The sequence below is a fragment of the Culex quinquefasciatus genome, chromosome 2 (assembly GCF_015732765.1).
Source record: "Culex quinquefasciatus strain JHB chromosome 2, VPISU_Cqui_1.0_pri_paternal, whole genome shotgun sequence".
Classification (NCBI taxonomy): domain Eukaryota; kingdom Metazoa; phylum Arthropoda; class Insecta; order Diptera; family Culicidae; genus Culex; species Culex quinquefasciatus.
In genome coordinates this window covers 198,189,045-198,212,465 of record NC_051862.1, presented here as the reverse complement: position 1 = coordinate 198,212,465, position 23,421 = coordinate 198,189,045, and the positions used below count along the sequence as shown (strand labels likewise).

Here is a 23,421-nt window from a genome sequence, read left to right as displayed (position 1 = left end):
AACTTCCCATATTTGAAAATTCGGCTATTATGCCAAATCAAGTTTCCGAGAAAAACGCGTTTTAGTGTTAGTCACCAAATCTCCGTCAAGGCAATTTCCCATAAGAATGGCATATTAGCCGTTTGGTTTTTCGCATCGGCAGCCAAATCTAAACACTATTTTAGTGAAATTCAAGTTTCAGAAGAGGCGTTGGAACATCATCTACCACCTGGTGCTAATATCTCATTTTTGCCAAAAGTGGATATTAGCCGTTTTTTCAATGGTGGGCAGTTAAGTGATATCGATGTACTTTTTGGAAGCCGGATCTAAAAAATAGACGAAACTTGTGTACAGCCATTGTTGTGAGGAAGGCTCCAACCACATAGGTGGATTAAGTTAGTTTTTTTTTTTTAATTTTAATGAAGATATCAAACGATTTTAAATGTTGTATGCTATTTCACTTGATCAATTCTTTACGAAATCGGTCCGTTTTTTATTTTATTTTTGTATTTTTTAATCCGGCTGAAACTTTTTAAGTGCCTTTGGTATGCCCAAAAAAGCCATTTTGCATCATTAGTTTGTCAATATAATTTTCCATACAAATTTGGCAGCTGTCCATACAAAAATGATTTATGAAAATTTAAAAAACTGTATCTTTTGAAGGAATCTTTAAATCGATTTGATGTCTTCGGTGTGGCTAAGGACTCTACTGAAAAAAATTGATACACGGTAAAAAAAAGTTTGTTTCAATTTTTAGTTTTTTTTTTGTCAATTAAACTTGATTGGCAAAAAAACACTTTTTTTATTTTTTTTTGTGTTCTGATATGTTTTAGGGGACATCAAATGTCAACTTAACAGAAATCTTCAGAATAGGCTAAAAATCTTTGACCAAGTTATGAATTATTGAATCAATACTTATTTTAAAAAAAATGAAAATTTGTTCACACATTTTTTTCAATTTATTTTTTATGTAAAATGGAATTTGCATTCAAAAAGTACTTTTGTAGAATTTTGATAAAATGCACCGTTTTTAAGTTATAGTCATTTTAAAATAACTTTTTTTTAAATTGTAGCAGTTATCATTTTTTTTAAATAAGTGCCCATGTTTGCCAACTTTTGAAAAACAAATGTTTCTGAAAAGCTGAGAAAATCCTATTTGTTTTGGTTTTTTAAACTTTGTTGATACGACCTATAGTTGCTGAGACATTGCCATGCATAGGTTTAAAAACAGGAAAATTCATGTTTTCTAAGTCTCACCCAAAACTTTTTCATAATTGTCTGTTCCATGGCTAACAACTTGTATGGAGAAACTTGTGATGCATAATGAGTCATTTGGACATAAGAAATTAATGGACAAAATTATGATCAAATCAGATAGAAAAAAATCGAAAAAGTTGCAAAAAGTAATTAAGTTGCTCACATTAAATTATCATCGATTTTGAAATATTTTAAATATAAAAAAAAACATACGAGATATCCAACTTTAATCGTAGGCAACAACCTGGACCAACATAAACCAAACAAAATAAACTCCCCATTTACCCCACTGATTTTATCGAGGCGAAAATTGCTCGATGCTCGACTCGGCACATGACTGATATGGCGATGATCTCCCCGAGATGCAATTCCCAGCGTCCCAGACACGTACGTATGATGTGCGACACTTTGTGCAGCATCTCAACTGTGTGACACATAGTGACGATAATGACCTCCAACAACAACAGCAAAATCGCGCAGCTAAAACGAAGAATGCACAGCACACACAAGATCAAGTGTAGCAACTAATGTAATTGAAGATCAGCTCGTCACGACAAATCCGACCGACCAAGCTGATCAGGGAGCGAGCTTCAGTTTAGTTCAAAAGTTCGCGTTACTTTGCGCGCAACGACGCAAATCGGATGAAAGTGAAATTTGGAAAGATAAGACGGTGGTCTCGACTAAGTAAAGAGTTCAGTGAGTTGAGGTTTCTCGAGGTCCAATTAAAAATTGTGCAACTCGGTCGTGAATTTCAACGGTGATTTTGAATTAATTTTAATCTGTGTATTACGTTGGCTGACAAGATAATAGCTCTATTAAGATAGCTGGTGGGGAGAGGAAAAAAAACGACGAATTAATCGTGATCGAAGTGAGTTGCAACATCGCGAATAGTTTCGCGTATTAAACATAACCTCAGAAGAATCCCACCGGCGAGAACATGTCGATAGTGGATCAATAAAGACGTAAGCCATGCGACAACTATCCTCATCATCGAGTTTCGAGGCGATAATCGTTTAGCAGCAGAAACGGCATCGTTATGATTCGAGCGATCCGTGGGACCAGTTTTTCCGTGGTCCACCAGCGGCGACGGCGGCAAAAGTTGGCAATCTCCGTCGTGGGCCTCATAATTGTTGTTGTTCTGCTGGACCGATCTTATGCAAGCCAGGGCTTCAGTGCCAGCTCGGGTGATGATCACTCGGTTTGCATTCGATACGAGAGGTGAGTTTGATTATTTTTGCGAACGGAAATTTGCACAACGTGATGGAAGATTCGTTGCGGATATGGAACGGATCTATCATGAATGGCAAAATTGCAACGAATTGAGTTAACCTTCAAAACAAACCTCGTGTGGCTTGGAAACTTTCCAAAAATCCTTTAAAAACACAATTTATAATCTTTAAAAAGCATTAAAATTCTACTACCTTCAAAAAGGGCGAATCAGGACTAAACTCTGAATAGAGACAGCAGTTAAATGCTTGAAATATGAAAAAACGATGCACTATTGTTGTTGTTTTGTGTCTGTTCTATTCGAAACCAAATAAAAAATACTGTGCAGTCAAGGCTAAACAGCTGTCACAATTCACTCCCTGTGTTCCAATTCTACCCATATGACGGTAGAAAACTTCTTGGACAACAGTTGTAATAACTTTTATGTAAACTATTATCAGTCAGACAGTCAAATGAAAGAACTGGTTTAATTTTATAACCAAACAATAAGCAGATGTCAAATAATATAAAGAAAAACACAAAATAGCATCAGAAACACCAAGAAATAAAATTATGTTGAAAGTGAAATTGTAAAATTCACTAACAGCAAATCTAAATTGTAATAAAATAATAGTTAGATTCTGGGATGGGATAAACAGGGAGAAAAAAACCTATTGTCAAACTAAACCACTTTCAACGTGGCCGCTTCTGTCAACCTAAACCAGTCCTTTCTTATTAGGAGAAAATGAGAAGTATTGTAATTTGAGTTGAGAAAAATTAAAAAAAAATTAAATCAATTTCACAAATAATTGTAAATTGCATTAAAAGATTGTTTAAAATATTTTCAATTGAAAGGCATTTATTTCTATCATACACCAAATGTTGACTTATCAGCATTTTCATTTAAAAAAACAATACATTTCATGAACTGACTATTCTTTTGCCCATTTAAAACTATTGTTATTTTTTTCGCGTTACATAGAAATGTCATCTAGATTGAACAATATTAAACCTGTGATTCCCATGAAATTTAAATGTGGCGTGAAGAAACAACATCGTACTGGATTTAAAAAGCAAACAAAAATAATGGCCACAGTTTAGCCTATTTGATTTTTTTTTCGCACTTTTTTATTTCAACTCATTACCACAAATAGAAAAACAAACTTTTTTGCTCTTTGAAGTGAATGAATTGGTACAAATTTGAATTCTTGCCAGCCATTTCTTTCGATTCTGACACCTTAGGGCGTGCGACCTATGGAATGTTAATTTTCTTCAAAGTTGAGTAAAAATTGCCGTTGAATTCGACGTGCTCCTCTTTGAGGAACTGGGAAAGATTTATTTACTTTCTTTGCGTAACGGGACAACGACAGGAGCAGATCTAGGAAAAAATCTCCTCCCATTTAATGACTTGCAGGCTCGCTTGTAGGCTTTTAGGATTTTTAGATTGAAGTAAGAAAACGCATTTAAATCGTATTGCATTTTTCACATCCAAATGAAAATTAAAAACTTACTTATAAAAACACATAAAAATGAAGAAGTGAACACTTTTTGACTCATCTTTGATTTGCCAACCATTTCAAGTGATTTGTATCCGGCAGCTCCTTATGAACGGATCCACCGTAAAACGATGGAACATAAACTCAGGATTCTCCACCCACGTCCAACCGCAAATTTTAACAGCCAAATTCAAAAAAAATCTGCGAGGGAAAACTAAACAACATTTCAACCAAAGAAAAAGTCATCCGCATGCTGGAGCACTGAGTTGAAAAACATCATCAAGAAAATTTTAATTGTCAAGCTATCTGAATCACAGATTGCTTGATATTTGTTTTCGAACACAAATTTTCTTGCAAAAAACAGAAGAAGAATACAAACGTAAACACTCAAAAAGAAGACTCTATCCAGCCGTCCCGTCCCAGGTTAGATTTATAAAATGAATTAACTATAAACATTAAAATGTCATTTGGACCGTTTTGACGGCTTTAAAAAAAATTGTTTGTTAAGGGGTTACATACATGTATATTGGCAAAAAAGTCAGAGGTTAGTATGAGCACACACCTCAACTTTTTTTAAATTCTTTTTTCATGTCATTAAAATATACATTTTCACCTACTTTCAAAACAAATTTGAAGATATTTGGTTGCATCGTTGCCGAGATAAAGCAATTTTAAGTTAGCGGTTTCAAACAACGGGTGCCATGATATCTCAACACAGTCTTGACCAAATCAGCTCAAAATTTTGGTGAATACTCGTTAAACCGATTCCGTGTGCATGACGAAGCCCGATTTTCAAAAAGTTTATTATAAAAAAAAGATAAAAATATTTTTGTGTTTTTCATATTAAAAACCCGTTTGTTTTTTATTTTTGTATTTTTTAAAAAAGCTAATTTTAAAAATTTGGCTTCGTCATGCACACGGGATACATCTTGAGAGTCTTCACCTAAAATTTCAGCCAATTTGGTCCATCTCATCTCGAGATATCGTGGCACCCGTAAATCAACTCGGGGTTTAGAGAAAAACGCCAACAAAGTATGACAGCCCGCTTTGCGCATGGCAAAATTTTGAACTTAAATCGTCTCTAGCTCAGTTTAATCATTAAATATCTTCATGAAACTTTCAGGAGTGATTCAAAATCATGTTTTGAGTGGATTTATCAAATAATCTGTAATATAAAATGTTGTGATTTTCTACATGTATGTAACCCCTTAATAGAAAAATTAAACTTAGATTTTACCCAACATTCTAAAAATGGGAGAACATTCTAAAAATGGGAGAAAAAAACCAAACAATGACGCCCAAGCAAACAAAACATCTAAATGATTTGTTTTAACAGAGGCAGTAAATTAAAAATTCAAGTACATATACATTTCAAGATGTCAAGAATTTGGTCTTTGTTCGACATAACCATTCTGGTAATGTTTGGCCGTTTTTTTAGAATTTCGAGTTCGAAAATAGGTGTCTAACCATTTGAAGCGAGAAGCCAATTTTTGAAGCGAGAAACCAATTTTGAGTCATTTTTAATGTTGTGTTTTAACTTTCATATAGAATAGCAGTAAAAAAATGATCTCAAAGTACACATCTTTTTTTGATTTGAAGGCGACAAATACTCTGACCAGTTTACCTTAAGTTTTTTTTTTTAATTTTTCATTTATTTACTTGAAGTGTATCCGCATTTTTTATTTAAATGCAGTTATTTTTTTTGAAGTCTTTATGTTTTTTAGAACATTTAGGAGCTTGATAAATTAGGTTTAACCTGAATAGGTTGTTAGTATTACAAATACTGAAAATGATATAAAATGATATATTTTATCATTTAGGTTTGATCAAATAATGTGGAATGTTTTGTTCGAAACGAGGAAATTTCCCTTTTAATGATATGTGTCCTAAATAAAAGGAAGTTACGTTACGAGAAAATGCTGAGGTTTATTTTTTTGAGCATTTTTTTTAAATGCGTTTTTTCGGAATTTTGAGTACAATTGGGCGTCATCAGAATTTTTAACTGCAATATTCTGATTCTTTTCTTTCGTTTGAAAAACGGAAGGGGTTGTACAGCCCTAAATTCACGAGTTATCGAAAAATGAACCTCGGATTTGTGATCAAGGACCAAAATTACTGATAAGGACAAAGTTTCACGCAAACCAAGAGAGGTCTTGGCAATTGCTGTGTAAGTTGGCGGAGAATGACCTCAACACTGAAATTTCTATTAGATTTTTTCAGAAAGATGAGAATAATTCTGATAAATGATTAAACCAAAAAAAATCAAATGATAAAATCGGGATTTTTTTTTTAAATGGTTCAATAAACCAAGTTTTCAGTTTTTGCTTTTTGGGTGTTTTTTAATACCCCTGACTCAAGGCGGTTTCAAACACACCCAAAAAGCAAAAACTGGAAATTTGGTTTATTGGACTTTTTCAAAAAAAACTCCTGAAAAGAACAACCTAATAATTTATGTTATTTTTGTTATTTTTTTTTTAAATTTACTGATAAAGATTTTTTCTAACATTAATTTGATATTGGGCCATTCTCCGCCAACTCACACAGCATTTGCCCCGATCCCTCTTCGATTTGCGTGAAACTGTGTCCCTGATCACGAATCCGAGCTTCGTATCTCGTATCTCGTATCATATCTCGTGACGGAAGGGCGGTACGACCCCTTCTATTTTTGAACATGCGAAAAAGACGTGTTTTCCAATCATTTGCAGCCTGATAAGGTGATGAGATTGAAATTTGGTGTCAAACAGTTTTTTCTCGACTGTACAAAAATTGGGGCATGGAAGTTTAATGTACTTTCAAATCTGTAATAACCCAAAGGTTCATTTTTTCATTTAGAAAAAATAATTTTATTTATTTTTATTTTTTATTTTCAAACATTGCAGAGGTATTTTTGAGCATACAAAAACATTTTTTTGGCATATATAAACATAAGGGGCTACTTTTTTTTACGAAAAAAAAGTTTTGAAAAACTTACTTTATTATTTTCAGGTTTTGTCTTCACAAAAGAACTCCAGTAATATCAGTCAATGACTATCATTTTCTTGGTTTGTTGAAACTCAGAGATGACGTATGAGCAACTCTCTACAAAATCGGTTATTTTCGAAATTTTTTGATATGTTTTAGGGGACAAAAACCCGCAACTTTTGAGCCATAGAGAAACCTGCCGCCGAGATTTAATTTTTTGAAAAAAAAGTGATTTTTGGAAAAAAATTAAATTTCATGCAAAAACAAATTAAACGTAAATTTTTAATGTAAAATTGAACTCCCAATCGAAAAGTACTTTACAGATCTTTGATAAAGGGGTCTGTTTTCAAGATATAGCCATCGAAAGTTCGATTTTAGCGAAATATTTGCAGATTTTTGATTTTTTTAAAATAGTGACCATGAATGGTCATTTCTAAAAATATTTTGTTTGAAAAGTTCAAAAAAATTTCTATGAAATTGTATAAGAGACATTGAAGATTGGACCTCTGGTTGCTGGTTAGTCTCACCCAAACAACCCACCATTTTCTAATGTCGATATCTCCGCAACTAATGGTCTGATTTTCAATGTTAAAACATGAAACAATTCGTTAAATCCAATCTATTCGAAAAAAATATTTTGAAAAAAATTAAATCAAGACTAACATTTTAAAACGGCCAAACATTGAATATTTCACCCATTTCAAATGCTAGTCTTGATTTATTTTTTCAAAATATTTTAAGCAAAAATACACATAAAATCCATTTTCGGTTTTGATTAGAGCGTCCAATTTCCCGGGGTTACAAAATTCCCGGGAAACGAGAAATTTTCAACAAATTTCCCGGGAATTCCCGAGAAATTTGAAATTTATCAAAAATTATTCTAATCCTGTTTCTGATTGATCTTTTGCAACAAAATTGTATAGAACAGCAGCTTTAATGGTCAAAATGAGTGTGAGGATCAATTAATGGCTTGACTGCTTGTAAAAACTCATGCAACTTTGAGAAAATATATAAACTTTCTAATTTTTAAATCTTTCAAATCGTCCCAGATGAAAAAAATAGTATTAGTATTTTTGTTGAGAAGGATTTTTTTCAATCAAAGTGTTTGGACTGTGAAAATCTATGCTCCACAACCATAAAATTGCTTTTAAATTTGTCTCAGTGACCATACAAATAAAAAAAAAAAAAACAAAAAATTTAACTTGTGAATAAATAAATAATCATTAAATTTACCTTAAAAATCTAATTTCTAGCGCTTTTTAACTTGAAACACTATTTTTTAACTTGAAAATTTGATACGAAGTTGTTTTTTATAGTTTTTCATGGTTTTATGATATGATTTTAGTTATATGGTTTTCAGCCTAATAAATCAATTAGATTAAAAAAAAGTTGAGTATTCAAAAGTGGTTGAAATTCAACGATATTTTTCATGTATAACCCTCTTACGCCCTTGGTAGATCACGTGCTTCATAAATTTATAACTTCAATCTGTAATTTCTCGAATACTTAGTAACAAATTTTTTTCACACAAACCTTTTTTAAAAATTTGATTATATCAGTTCAATTTCCATCCAACATGTTCAAGGTAAATAAAAGTCAAGCGAATCTCAATGTTGATCTTGGCCGGAAGATGTAAATATCTTATTTTTAAATGATTTTTTAAAAAAGCATTAAAAGGTTGTCAAAACTTGACATGAAATTTACAGACAAGCTGATTAGTTAAATATTAACAGTAGATGGAAATAAATAAAATCGAATCAGGTTCTCTAATTATTATTTTTTGTATAATTTCAAAACATTGATGCCAAAAAGGTAGGAAAATGTATTCTTCTGCTTGTATTTCTGGAATTCCCGGGAAATTTACAAATTTCCCGGGAAACGGGAAATATTTTTTTCCGGGAAATCCCGGGAATTCCCGGGACGGGAAATTGGACGCTCTAGTTTTGATAGAGAATTGCTCATACATTTTGATCATGAGTGTTAAAAAAAATATGAATATAAAAAAAACAAATTAGGTACATAAATAATTATGTACATCCCATAATAATTGAGCGAGCATGATAGACAAGCCGTAAATTGCGCGGAAAAACGATCCCGGGTAATTCGCGATACTCAAGCTCAACAAATCAACGAATCGGAACAGAAGTAGCGAAAATCAAGGTGCAAATAAACACCGTGCAAAACAAATGCGACTGCTCGAGTTTGCTCACCCCGCGCCATGTCCCCCTCGTTAACGGTCACAGTCGATGGTTTTGAGTGATTTTTTTTTTGTATTCACCTACTAAAAGTGGAGCGGGGAGGGGCTGCAAGTGAGGGGGTCAAATTGTTCACATAGCCATTATGTGTGATTACTCTAATATCGTATTAATAAACTTGATATTGACACTTGAGCGATTGCTCACACTTGACAGTGAAACTGAAATTGATTCGCTTTTTTTGCTGACGATTTTTTTGACTGATTGGGGTTGAATGCATATTTGGAGGGTGCAACACCACCACCTCCTCTATCTTGCCTCCCCCTGAGGACAATGTGGTTGATGTCGCCCCAGGGACTGGAGCATTGAAATTTTGGTTGAGCCGAGTGATGGTGAGACCGTGCTGCAATCGCCACCCTAAAGGGGAGCTGCTGTGACAGGTTCGTCACTGTGACTTGGTTTATTTTATTTTTTCTTTCTTCGCAGTCGCTTTTCATTTTTTTTTTGCTTGTCCAAGTGATTGTGATTATGTATGATATAACATATGTTGGGTGGAATAATTAAACTGTTATGGTAACCAATCTGCGCTTTTGTTCACTTTTTTTTGTTGTTGATTTGGTTTGGTTGGCCGACTGGCTGGCAAGTTGTTGCCTCCTGGTTTTGGTTGGTCGTTCCAGTGACATCGAAACCTTGGCCTTATTTTGGACGGCTTTTGTTTTTGTGTTGTTTGCAGTGACCAACTTTTGACTGGTATAGGCGAGTGGTTTTCAATCATTATAATTAGTGTTAGCTTTTTTATATTGAACATGCCTTACCAGACTGAATGATTTGTCAAGGGTAGGATTTGCTATGAAAACTTTGTTTTTAAAATACCTTCTTTTGTTGCACTTGATTTATATTACATAAGATTTTTATATATTAATTGAATTCTTTGTCGTTTAATCCTGGTCAAGGCCAGGTAAGGGGTGTAGATAAATTGTTTCAATTCAAATTTTTTATCAACATATATGTTTTGATTTTGTCATCGCAAACTGTTATTGAAATCATCCAACTGCACCTTGCACCATCCTGATTTATAAAGTGCCAAATTTATGATTCATTTATTCGGCGTTGTCAATCCATCTCTTCTGACAAATATTCCACAACTTAACCGTGTTGGAACCATTGCACTGCAATCGTTTATTATTAATAACCGTCATTAAAAACGCTGCCACCGAGCAGACCCTTTTTGACTTACTACCGCGATGCCATCTTCACAGAGCTGTTGACACACCCATCTGTGCCCCCACAATCTGGCCTCCGTCATCTCTCAATTTTAGGCGGGGGTTCCGTACAATTAAATGCATTTCGTGCCTGGGAAATTTGATGAACCTACCGCTCATCCAGCCCCCGACACCTACTAACCGACATATCCATTACGGCATCGACCGTTTTGTACCGGGTACTTGTACTAACTTGATCTTATTATTACTGTTATTATTGCCTGATTTAACGGCGTCGCACTACGTTACCCAACAGCTACACCACGCTCGAAACGGTCCCGCGCAACCAGACCGTCCAAGTGCTGACCAGGGAGTGGTGCCTGGAGATCCCGCCTCGCTGCACGTCCTACCGGCCCGAGATCAAGGAAGTCTACGTGAAACAGGTCTGTTGGTTTTTTTTTTTGTATGTTTTACAGCGCAGAGATCAGCTGTGCCACCATGTGATTAAAACTGGGCCTTTCTGCAACAAAGTTCTCTGGGCTGATCCCGTTTAACCCTCTGCTGAACAATGGGAAATATTGAACAACAAAACAAATGAAATTGACATAACTCAAAAAATTTCAAGGGACAAAACTAGTATATTTTCATTTTTTGTTATATTGTTACCCCCTAACTTTGTAGACTCCTTCAGACAGTTGGTAAACGAAATACTGACAACCCGTTGATCCTATCGGGTTGCTAGTTGTTAAGTTGGTCACACATCAAATCCAGGAAAAGATTTTCAAAATGACTTATTAAGCTTTTGACTGATTTATTTAAAAAAGTAGAAAACTTAAAACATTCAAATTTCTTTTTAAAAAATGTGTATTTTTTTAACCCTTTTTAAAAATTACTGCTCAAAAAATAAATCTTGGTCATTCACTGATCACGTAATCATGCCACGCCACCTCTCAACAGCCCCGCTTGAAGAACGTTCGGGTGGACCTCAGTAATTAAAGGATTAGCGCTGCTGGCATCTATCACGAGACAACTGTGGCGCTGCAGGCAATAATTCCAGTAGCGAAATATATTTTCGCGCTTGGACCGCCTCCCCTTGACTGACATTTTGAGCGAACCGGGCGTTGCGTAGCCTGTCACTCTGTGGCTACGGATTTTTGACAAATTAATTGAAATTGATTGAAACCCATGTTGGACATGATGTTTTCAGCGGAGGGAGATTACGGTGGCAAAATGAGACCAGCTAAGCAATTCTTCGAGATTTCGGTCTTTCATTTTTTTTTAATTAAAAATTCCGGCTGGAACTTTTTTGGTGCCTTTGGTATGCTCAAAGGAGCCATTTTACATTATTAGTTTGTCCATAAAATTTTCCTTACAAATTTGGCAGCTATCCATACAAAAATGATTTATGAAAATTTAAAAATCTATATCTTTTGAAGGAATTTTTTGATCGATCTTCGTCTCGTCTTCTTGGGCAAAGTTGTAGGTATGGATTAGGCCTACACTGAAAAAAATTGTTACACGGTAAAATTTTTTGACCGAGTAAAGAATTTTTGAATCAATACTGATTTTTTTCTAATAATCAAAATATTGGTCGCAAAACTATAAAATCGAATTTGTGCACCGTTTCAAACTAATATCAATTTTTAGGTAACTTTTTGAAAATAGTCGCAAATGTCGATATCTCAGCAACTATAGGTCCGATTTACAATGTTAAAACATAAAACATTCGTGAAATTTTCTGATATTTTCGAAAAAAATATTTTTCAAAAATTTAAAATCAAGACTAACATTTCAAACGGGCCAAACATTCAATATTACGCCCATTTTATATGTTAGTCTTGATTTAATTTTTTTGAAAATATTGTATTCGAAAAGATCGGAAAATTTTGCGAATGTTTTATGTTTTGATATTGTAAATCGGATTTATAGTTGCTGAGATATCGACATCAGAAAATGGTGGGTTGTTTGGGTAAGACTTAGAAAACATCAATTTTCCTGTTTTTTAACCTTTGCATGGCAATATCTCAGCAAAATATAGAAAACTTTTTCAGCTTTTCAAAAATATTTTTTTCAAGGGTGGGCACACATGGGCACTAATTTAAAAAAATGAAAAACTGCGACTATTTTCAAAAAAGTTACCTAAAAAGGGTTATAACTTGAAAACAGTGCACTTTATCAAAAATTCACTTAAGTACTTTTTGATTGCAAATTCGATTTTACATCGAAAAATGAAGTTGAAAAATTTTTGCGACCGATATTCGATTTTTTGAAAAAATCTGTATTGATACAAAAAATCATAACTCGGTCTGGAAATTTCTGAAAAGTTGGCATTTTTATGTCCTCTTAACATATAAAAAAATAAAAAAAATAAAAATAGTGTTTTTTTGCAAATCAAGTTTTAGTGACAAAAAGTTAAAATGAAAATCACCAAAAAAAATTAAACTGTGTTTCATTTGTTTTTCATGGATATGGACTACTATCCATACCTACAACTTTGCCAAAGACACCAAATCGATCAAGAAATTCCTTCAACAGATACAGATTTTTGAATTTTCACATATCATTTTTGTATCGACAGCTGCCAAATTTGTATGGAAAATTATATGGACAAACTTTTGATGCAAAATGGCTTCTTTGGGCATACCGAAATACCATAAAACCATAAAAGTTTCAACCGGATTAAACAAAACAAAAGTTGAAATTTAAAAAAAAAGACCGATTTCGTAGAGAATCTCTCAGCTGTCTTATTTCATTCAAAACCCAATTGATTATGCTAATTAAATGATTTGTTCAGGATTGGTAATGGAAAACAATTTATAAAAAAATTACTGTTTGGAATAAAATGAATAGTATAATGATCGTGAAACATTTGCCATGTCATAGATTGGGATTGGGATTGGGATTGGGATTGGGATTGGGATTGGATTTGGGATTGGGATTGGGATTGGGATTGGGATTGGGATTGGGATTGGGATTGGGATTGGGATTGGGATTGGGATTGGGATTGGGATTGGGATTGGGATTGGGATTGGGATTGGGATTGGGATTGGGATTGGGATTGGGATTGGGATTGGGATTGGGATTGGGATTGGGATTGGGATTGGGATTGGGATTGGGATTGGGATTGGGATTGGGATTGGGATTGGGATTGGGATTGGGATTGGGATTGGGATTGGGATTGGGATTGGGATTGGGATTGGGATTGGGATTGGGATTGGGATTGGGATTGGGATTGGGATTGGGATTGGGATTGGGATTGGGATTGGGATTGGGATTGGGATTGGGATTGGGATTGGGATTGGGATTGGGATTGGGATTGGGATTGGGATTGGGATTGGGATTGGGATTGGGATTGGGATTGGGATTGGGATTGGGATTGGGATTGGGATTGGGATTGGGATTGGGATTGGGATTGGGATTGGGATTGGGATTGGGATTGGGATTGGGATTGGGATTGGGATTGGGATTGCTCATCGAAAACCATTTCATTTTTGAAAAATCCGATTCGTTCAACTGTCGATCTTTAAGCAACATGCAATTTTCAATTCAAGTAATGTGCACATAATCGTAAATCGCTACATTAACAGCTTTTACGACTGCTTTATCGCGCACACAATAAATCACAGTTGTTGACCGCGGCCATTTCGGTCCTTCCTTTCTTGCGATTGTGAATGGTTTGCCATTTCTTTCGCAAGTCAAATTCGTGGAAGCAAGCGACAGCTACATGCACATTTGTCACCACTCAATCTGATAAAAAGTCACCAAAATTGTTCTACCCAGAAAAATGCAACCATTGATAACTGAGACGGGTTGAAGTTTTTTTTCGCAACAAGTCGAAGGCGGACTACTTCCGGCCAGAACCAGCAAAACAACTGTCCATTATCATCATTTTCGTTTTCTCGCCAAATGAGCTCGTTTTGATTTCACATAACATCTCAAATATGACATTCGGGGACTCCCTCGCAGAATATGAATTGACGCAGCAGTTAGGAACGGATGATTTCAATCAAGTCAAACCATAAAGAGGGTTGAAGAGTTGAAGAGACTGGCTAAGAAGATCATGAGAAACTCTCAGTTATGAATAACTTAACGACCGGATTGCGCGAGTCCAGAACAAAGGACGGACATGGATCTTTATCCTGCTGGGAGTTGAATTCCAAGTGGCCAAACGAGCTGCGAGTCGTAAAATCGAATTTAAATGAAGAGAGCTCGCTGACTCGAAGGCAAAAGCATTCTAATTGGTTAGAACATTGTTTTGTTTTGTTTAGGAGTAGCACGAGTGAAAGACACTCGTTAAACATGCGATTCGATAATCGTTATTGAACTATTCGTTTTATTTGGTTGCCTTTTTCGTTAGGTGTTTTAATGATCACTGGGTTGGTGGAACGTGAGGTGTGTTTGGAACTAGATAATCCTTTGGGAAGTAATTTGAGGTTGGGATGTGTTTTACCAGAGGGCGCTGAGCGCCGAGTTGAACTGGGGTTATTTGAATAAAATAGATATAATTGTTCCCTAATTCGGTGATTATGGCTGAAGATATGTTGGGAATTCGATTAAGGTTCAGTGATCTCTAAAACTGAAAAAGTTTTTTTGGTATTGGAAGGTATTCAAAAATCTAGAGAATGGGATGTAGCAGATTATGATCCGAATGATTGCCACTCTAAATTTTTTTTAACTTTGATTTTTAAAATATTGGCATAAATATATATTTAGTTTTTAGAAAAATAACACAAAAAAAATTATTTCATTTTTATGCATTATTTTCCCAGAACGTCACAAAAACCCGTAAAATCGAGTACTGCTGTGAGGGCTACGAGGAACAGCCCCGAAATTCGTCATCCGAGGAAGCAAGCCCCAACGGCCTCGCCTGTCGCCCAATCTGCCGGGGTGGCTGCGGCCGCGGCCAATGCACCGCTCCCAACGTGTGCAGCTGCGAGGCCGGCATCACGGGCAAACACTGCAACCAACGTGAGTACCATAATTGTGTGTTTGGTTGGTTAAGGCCATTAGAAGTTTCCGCTTTTCTAACGCGTTTTATTGAAAGATCGTAAAATTTTAATCTTTGCTGGAGGTAATAAACTGGAGTTTTGTTCTTTGTTACAACAGGATGTCGGAACGGAACCTGGGGTGAGAACTGCAAACAGCGCTGCCACTGCCAGAACTACTCGCTGTGTGAGGGCAAAACTGGCCATTGTCGGTGCTCCGATGGCTGGATTGGGACGCAGTGAGTTTTTGGAGGTGTTCGTAACTTCTAGAACATTATGATACAAAAAATATGTTTTTTTCAGCTGTGAATCACCCTGCCCAGCGGGCTACTACGGAACTATGTGCAAGTCCAGCTGTAACTGTAACACTACCCGGTGTCACCACGTAACTGGGAAGTGTTTAGCCGATGAAGGGTTGGTCATGTTTGACAACATTACTCGGATATTGGAGAACAATTACTCCGGAGAGAGTACAGAGCGGATATCTGCGGAGCAGTGGATTAAGGTTGAATCTAGTTCAACCACCACAACAACTTCAACCGCATCAACAACCACCCTGGAGACTAGTTCAACACCGATCAACTCCACGTACGCCGAATCCTACCAGGAATATCTCCCCTCAAACGCAATCGTCAGCATGGTCCCACTGGAGAACCTCACCTCGACCACGGAAGAACCCAGCAATGAAACGGTGTACGAAATCATTGCGTCCACAACCAAGCTCGAAATAACCTTCATCGATACTTCCGTTGGCAAGGTTGAGTCTCAAAACCCAGAATCAACAACCGCCAAACGACCGGAGGTGATCTACCTGGCAACGCAGGGTCAATCGGACCTGGTAGAACTAATCGACGCCAAGGAATCTCCCGCGGAAGAATCACAAGTGGACAACCGACAAGCTGTGGCGACAATCTCCTGTCTCATCCTAACATTGGCCCTGCTTCTGTCGGTGGTGGCCTACATGAAGAATCTCAACCGGAAGCAGAAGCAGCCACAGCATCAGGAACAAAGTGTAGACAGTGGCCGCGGTAGCATCAGCAGAGGTCCGGACAGTCCGAGGATTCTGGAACCGCTGCCGGATTTGCCCAAGGTGACCTACACGAAGGTGAAGGCGAAGAATCAACGGAGTGGCAGTACTCAGCTGGGTAAGGGTTCAGAATGATGCTTAGAAAATAGAATAAATTAATTCCTACTCGTTCCCAGAACACTACGACGTCCCGGTAAACAACTCCTCGGTGCACAAGAGCTCGCCGTACAACTACAACTTCACGCTCAGCAAACCCCCCGCGCAGGCTCGAAAGTACAGTCTGGAGCACATCTACGACGAGATCCAATACCCGCCGTACTCCGATCTGGACGGAATCGGTGGAGGTCCCAACGCGTCGTCGGATCACTTCTCGCGGTCCATTCTGGCGGCGGACGACAAAATGACACCGGTCAAGGTGATCGACGAGATTAAGGGGAAGTGAAAGTTGAAGGTTATTTATACGTAAATGTAATAAATGAATGTAATTTGTAGAAAATTGTATTACTCATGTAATGATCACCTCTCCTGAGTTCAATCGTTTAGGTATGACTGATGAATTGATTTAAATTCAATAGAACGTCAACTGTCAGTCTATTAACATGAGAGATTAATGCTCCAAGTAGAATTCCAAGAATAAACGCCTCTTAGCTCTCTCGACGGGAGCACTTGCATCCGTCTTCATGTACACCCAAACAGGAGAAGTCAGATTTTTCTTCAAGCGGGTATACTCAACAAGCGATGATCGCATCACTTGTCAGAACACTTTCATTTGGGTGTAATGATTAGATGAATATATCAACGTCTGAATAGCTAAAAAAAGAGCGTTTGAACCGCCTCCAGCGGCCCAGAACACTTCTGTAAAGTGCGATAATAGTATAATTGTGCCCCGAGGAAGAATACTTCTTCAACTCGTCGTCAGTTTCAAGTTTACTCTCGCGATAAACGTTCCACTTAATCCGTACTGTGCAGTCGACCGAAGAGGATCGTTCAAAATGTCCGGAAAGTACTCGGCGTTGATTCTTGCAATCTGTGGAGTAGCTGTTTTAGCACAGGATGGAGGCGTCAAATCTTGGCGCAAGGGTGGTTCCGCGTCCCACGGCCACATGGTCATGAACCAGACCGTGGTCGAGGATCAACCGGGTTCCACCATGGTAGATCTTCACCGCGGCAACGATTCCCAAAGTGCGCTGGACCGGTTCATGAACAAAACCAAAACCGCCATCCCAACCGGGGTCTGCTTCGAGGAGATCCCCACGATCAGCCTGGTCAAGCCGAACAACGGACTCATCCCGGCCGGCAACGGATCCGATCCGTCGCTGAGTCGCGTCCAGGTTTGCTGCAAGGGCTTCGAACGGAACGTGCACAACTTCCGCAAGTGTGATCCGATCTGCGAGCAGCCCTGCTTCAACGGGCTGTGCGTTGGTCCGAACACCTGCAGCTGCTATCCGGACTTTGTGCAGAACCGCGAGGGCAAGTGCGTGCCAACCTGCCCGATCGGATGTGACAACGGCGTGTGTGATCTGGACCTGAGACGGTGCATCTGCAAGGAGGGATTCGAGCTGGACAAGAGCGGTCAGTTTTGCGTGCCCGGATGTAAGGGTGGTTGCGGAGTGGGGCGTTGCGTGGCTGTGAACACTTGCGTTTGTGACGAGGGTTACACGCCGGACGAGGATGGACTGTGTGTGCCCAAGTGCGAAGGAGGTTGCGGAGCTGGAGATTGCATTGCACCAGGGGTTTGTCAGTGCCGGACGGGTTACGAGAAGGGTGACGAGGGATGCGAGCCGATATGTTCTAAGTGAGTTGATTTTAGAAATGAATAAGTTTTAAAACCTGAAAATGATGCGGGAAACTTGACGTAACTCATTTAAAACAGTAAACTAGGACGAATATTGACTACAGTCTGAAATTTAGACAGTCCAGACTCGATCATCAGAAGCTTCTATTATCCAAAGTTCGATTATTCGAAGGTTTCTTAGGAACCAAGAATATTGAATTATCTATTTTTATCTTTCTTTCTTTAACATAAAATTTGGGATTTGTGATCTAATACTAGTCAAACTTTTTTTTTTTTTTTTGATACTGGACATAAAAATGGACATTTCCACAGTTGTTTAGCTATCCATTCGAGTTGAGGCAATATGGGTATCAAAACTCATTGTTTTCGATTTATTAGGCCGATGCAAATATTTAAAAATGTTTTTGCCCCTCGACCCTGGCCGAGGTCAAAAATAAAAAAATATAAAAATTTAAATAACAAGCCATAGTCTTCACATTTAAATGAAAAAAGTGTTTTAAAATGCATTTTACACTAGTTCAGTTGTTTTGCAATCATTAGTTTTCAAAAAATCTAAGATCTGACAAAAACAAAAATTGTATCGAAAAAAAAATTTTGCATCGAAAATTTTCAAAAAATCTTAAGATATTTAATAAACCCAAACATGCTAAAAATGACTTTAAACGCAGGAGAATGTATTTTAATTTGATTTCAGTTGGTTGCACTTGAATTTTCATTGAAATTTTGAAGTTTATTGTAAAAATATTTTTTTTGCCCCCTGATTTTTCGGACCAGTTTTGAAGGGGTGGGGGGGGGGGGGGGGGTGACAAAAACTTTTAAAAATATTTGTACCAGCCTTAAGGGGCTACATACATGTCAAAAATCACAAAATTTCATATTACATAAAATTTATTAAATCCGCTAAAAATATGATTTTCAATCACTTCTGAAAGTTTCATCAAGATATCACATGATTGAACTGAGTTAGAGACGATCTTAAGCTCAACATTTTGCCGTGCCTAAGCGGACTGTCAAACTATCTGAGTGTTTTTTCTCGAAACACCGAGTTGATTTACGGGTGCCACGATATCACGAGATGGGATGGACCAAATTGGCTAAAATTTGGGGTGAAGACTCTCAAGACATATCCCGTGTGCATGACGAAGCCTTATTTTGCTTTTAAAAAGAATACAAAAATCAAAAACTGACGGACTGATTTTTTATATGAAAAACAAAACAATTTTTTTTATCTTTTTTTAAATATTTTTTTTTGAAAATAGGCCTTTGTCATGCACACAGGACCGGTTTAACGAGTCTTCACCAAAATGTTGAGCCGATTTGGTCAAGACAGTGTTAAGATATCGTGGCACTCGTTTTTTGAAACTGCTAACTTCAAATAGCTATATCTCAGCAATGATTCAACCAAATGTCTTCAAATTTGTTTTGTTAATAGATGAAAATGTATATTTTAATGCCCCGAAAACAGATTTTGAATAAAATTAAGTGTGTGCTCACACCAATCTCTTACTTTTTTGTCGATTTACATGTATGTAAACCCTTAAGCCTAAATTTGCAATATTATTGTTCACAATGATAAAGCTTTTTTTTTTGGTGCAATGCACAGTGGTCCGAAACCAAAATCTAGCGTGACAAAATTGATACCGGCCACACGTTAAGATTTAGAGCTTTGGTGTCTTCGAGACAAATGATCAGGGTCAATAGGGGCATCTTTTGGTATGGTGGACATTAGGGTGGTCCAAATTTTAGGGTGGTTCAGAATTTGTATTTTGACGGGATGACGAGATAGCGCTTTGGTGTCTTCAGAAAAGTTGTAGAGAACACCATTCTGAGCAACTTTGCTGAAGAGCACAAAGCTCTATCTTCAAACGGGAAGTTTCTAGAGCCATTTTTGTAATTTAAGTGTTTATGAAAAAATGAGTTTTTTGAATTTATCAACTCAGGCTTGTGTCGTAGCGAGTTGGTGTCTTCTAGACATTTGTAGAACTTATCAAAACACACATTTATCTTTCAAGAGAGACAAAATCGGACCTTTAAAACGAAATTTATAGCCAAAATACGACGAAAAAGACACCATTTTGAAATGTGAATAACTCGATAAGGTGGTGGAGCTTGACCTCGCTCTTAGAAGCATAAAATATTACACATTTTAAAGTACATTTGCTGAAAATATCTCGGGGGTCTTTTTTGTTTAACTTATTTAATCTCAATTTGAAAATGAGCATTTTACAATCGTTTTTTGCCCATAACTTTTGATAGAATTGACCAAAATTCATTTTTCAAAAATAAAAATGTTCATTTTGACAAGCTCTACAATTGTCTAGAAGGGCTCAAAAATGTACAAAATGATCTAGTGGTTGTAAAAGAAGAAACAAGTTTTGGCTGAAATATTTCAGGAATAAATTTAATTATTTTGTTCACAAAATGGCGTCTTTTTCGTCGTATTTTGGCTATAACTTTCGTTTTAAAGGTCCGATTTTTGCTTTCTTGGAAGATAAATGTGTGTTTTGATAAGTTCTACAAATGTCTAGAAGACACCAACTCGCTACGACACAAGCCTAAATTACAAAAATGACTCTAGAAACTTCCTGTTTGAAGATAGAGCTTTGTGCTCTTCAGCAAAGTTGCTCAAAATGGTGTTCTCTACAACTTTTCTGAAGACACCAAAGCGCTATCTCGTCATCCCGTCAAAATACAAATTCTGAACCACCCTAAAATTTGGACCACCCTAATGTCCACCATACCAAAAGATGCCCCTATTGACTCTGATCATTTGTCCCGAAGACACCAAAGCTCTAAATCTTAACGTGTGGCCGCTATCAATTTTGTCACGCTAGATTTCGGTTTCGGACCACTGTGCAATGATCCTTTGTATGACCGCAAAGGATTTTAAATGGATTTCTAAATCAATTTTAAAAAAAATAACTTTGCAACCCATCTTGACAGACAGTTTGTTCCAAGGCGGCCATAGTTGATCCATCGAGAAAATGTAGTTTTGTGATTTTCTTATTTTTTGCAATAAAATAAAAAAAGATCAGCAATGGTTAAATTGATTGATTCAATAGAATAGAATAAATGTTAACAGCTATGTGCAATGTTCTTAGTCATGTTGGTCATGTGTAACATAACCACTTACACCTTTTTCGGAAAAAAAACATAAGAATTCAAAAAATATATTAATATTTAAGAGTTTAAGTATGAAAATATGCCTTCTAACAACAAAAATTCTTCTTCCAGTGGCTGCTTCAACGGGCTCTGCACCGCTCCGGAAGTGTGTTCCTGCAAGCCGGGCTACGCGATGGGACCCTCGGGCAACAACAAGTGCGAGGCCACGTGCGAGCGACCCTGCCTGAACGGGGACTGCACCGGGCCCAACACGTGCACTTGCCACCGCGGATACGTTCTGGACGAGACCAACCAGTTCAAGTGAGATGTTGTTTTGCTAAAGTTGAAATTGCTGATAACACGATAAAACTTCTCCGTTTTCTTTTAGGTGCCTCGCTCACTGTCCCAACGGTTGTCCCAACGGAGTCTGCTCGGGGCCAAACATGTGCCTGTGCAATGCTGGATTCATCAAGGACCGCAGCTTGAAGGGAAGTCAAGCGTGTGTGAAGCGCGTGTAGAACAACGTGGTTGTAGAATTCTGCATTGCTTCATGATCAAATAATATCGCAAATAAAGTGGCATTTTTATTTTAAAAAATAAACAAGCTGTAGGTATAAGTTCCTTGCATTTTCAATCAAACGAAGGTACCGTAAACTGGGGTGACTTTGATAGCCTGGGGTGACATTGATAGAAATTTGATTTGTCCACTTATTTTGATACATCCAATGTAACAGTCACATTTTTGCATATATTTTTTATAATAAAGCTATCCTTAATACTTGCATACTCAAAATTCTCAAAAATGTTAAGATATTAATTTGACGGGCATTTGAAAAACCTATCAAAGTCACCCTGGGCTATCAAAGTCACCCCAGTTTACGGTACTTAGAATACAGTTAAACCTCACATAGTGCGCAGGCATTACGCTTTGTATTTCTTCGATTACTCTAAAACGACATTACCTATTTGCCATCTTTTTGATGCAAATTGTAGGTTGGAAGAAAACCAACAAAATGCTTAAAAAAGATTGCAAAAATATTACGCCGTGTTTGAGAAATCGACGAAATACAAAGCGTACCGCCTGCGCACTATGCGAGGTTTAACTGTATTATTCATATATTAAGCAGTTGCACTGACCCTCTACGATTTCCGTGAAACTTTGTCCAAAGACCATTTTCATTTTTAACATTCTAAAAAGACGATTTTTTCAACAAATTGCAATTCATCATGGTTATGATTTGGAAGTTTGTTGTCAAAGGGACTTTTATGTAACATTGGACACATGATTTGAACTCTTCTCTGCTTTCAATAAATTCAGTTTGACATAAAAAAAAATTAATAAAAAGGGACTGTTAAAGTATAACTTAAACCAAATGTTTATATTATTACTTTTTGAAACAACAAATACTACAATTGTTTTTTTTTTAATTTTTTTTTCTAAGCTACAAACAAGCCAGATTTTACAAACATTGAAACAAGAATATTGTATAACGCATTCACATGATTACAGTTATTCTGTAATTAACATTCATCAAAAGTTGTAGGCATGTTTCGTATTGGAGGTCAGGATTTCTAGAAAATTCGGAAAATTATATGAAAAATCGTTGAAAACAAGAAGTATGTTGAAGCCAGAATTGAAGTTTTTTTTTTACTGTTTCATGTTCTTTGCTACCATTATTGTTATACGTAACGTTATTTTTTAACATCATTTCGCCAGAACATTTTTTTTGTTTTTGTGGGACAAGTACAAGTAGAAAAAAAAATAAGTTCAAGCCTGATTTTAAAAATTTTCAGGTGGAAGCTAGAGCTAGTGATTTTTCACGAAAAAAAAATATTTAAATTTGTTATTGATCATTCCAAAAGATGTATTAAAAACATTACAAAATGCTTAACCAATTTTTTTTCAGTATGTTTTGTTTTTAAAACCAAAATATTGAATTTGTTTTATTTTTCCTCACGTTACGTTCAATTTGCTAATTTTTATTTTGATAAATTTTACAGAAATTTTAAAATAAAATAGATAAAACTACTAGGTGCTTCCTTTAATTGAAGAGATTTTTATTTTTTTTTACAGTCCCTTAAGAATTTTGTTTATTGAAAAAAGGTTCATGAAATGCTTTAAGCTTCACATTGTATTATACATGGCAATTTCCAGGCTCTTTCATTGGAAATTTAAACTCAGCTATCTACATTTCGTAAAATATCACAATAAAAAA

General features: G+C 36.5%; 3 protein-coding genes across 3 annotated transcripts in view; 2 read left to right on the top strand and 1 right to left on the bottom strand.

Moving 5' to 3' along the window:
* Positions 1-23,421, bottom strand: part of LOC6042082 (fibrillin-1) — an 86,944-nt gene that overhangs the window by 21,571 nt on the left and 41,952 nt on the right. The gene's annotated exons all lie outside the window — the stretch shown is intronic.
* On the top strand, positions 1,791-16,804 carry LOC6042079. Its single transcript, XM_038251647.1, has 6 exons — positions 1,791-2,454; positions 10,613-10,739; positions 15,066-15,264; positions 15,403-15,520; positions 15,585-16,426; positions 16,485-16,804. Exons 1-6 carry the CDS (start codon positions 2,273-2,275, stop codon positions 16,748-16,750), a joined length of 1,734 nt encoding a protein of 577 aa, XP_038107575.1. The 5' UTR covers positions 1,791-2,272; the 3' UTR covers positions 16,751-16,804.
* On the top strand, positions 17,162-21,799 carry LOC6042080 (von Willebrand factor D and EGF domain-containing protein). The gene is made up of 3 exons (XM_001851181.2): positions 17,162-18,103; positions 21,338-21,526; positions 21,594-21,799. The coding sequence occupies exons 1-3, from the start codon at positions 17,301-17,303 to the stop codon at positions 21,721-21,723; spliced, it is 1,122 nt and encodes a 373-aa protein (XP_001851233.2). The 5' UTR covers positions 17,162-17,300; the 3' UTR covers positions 21,724-21,799.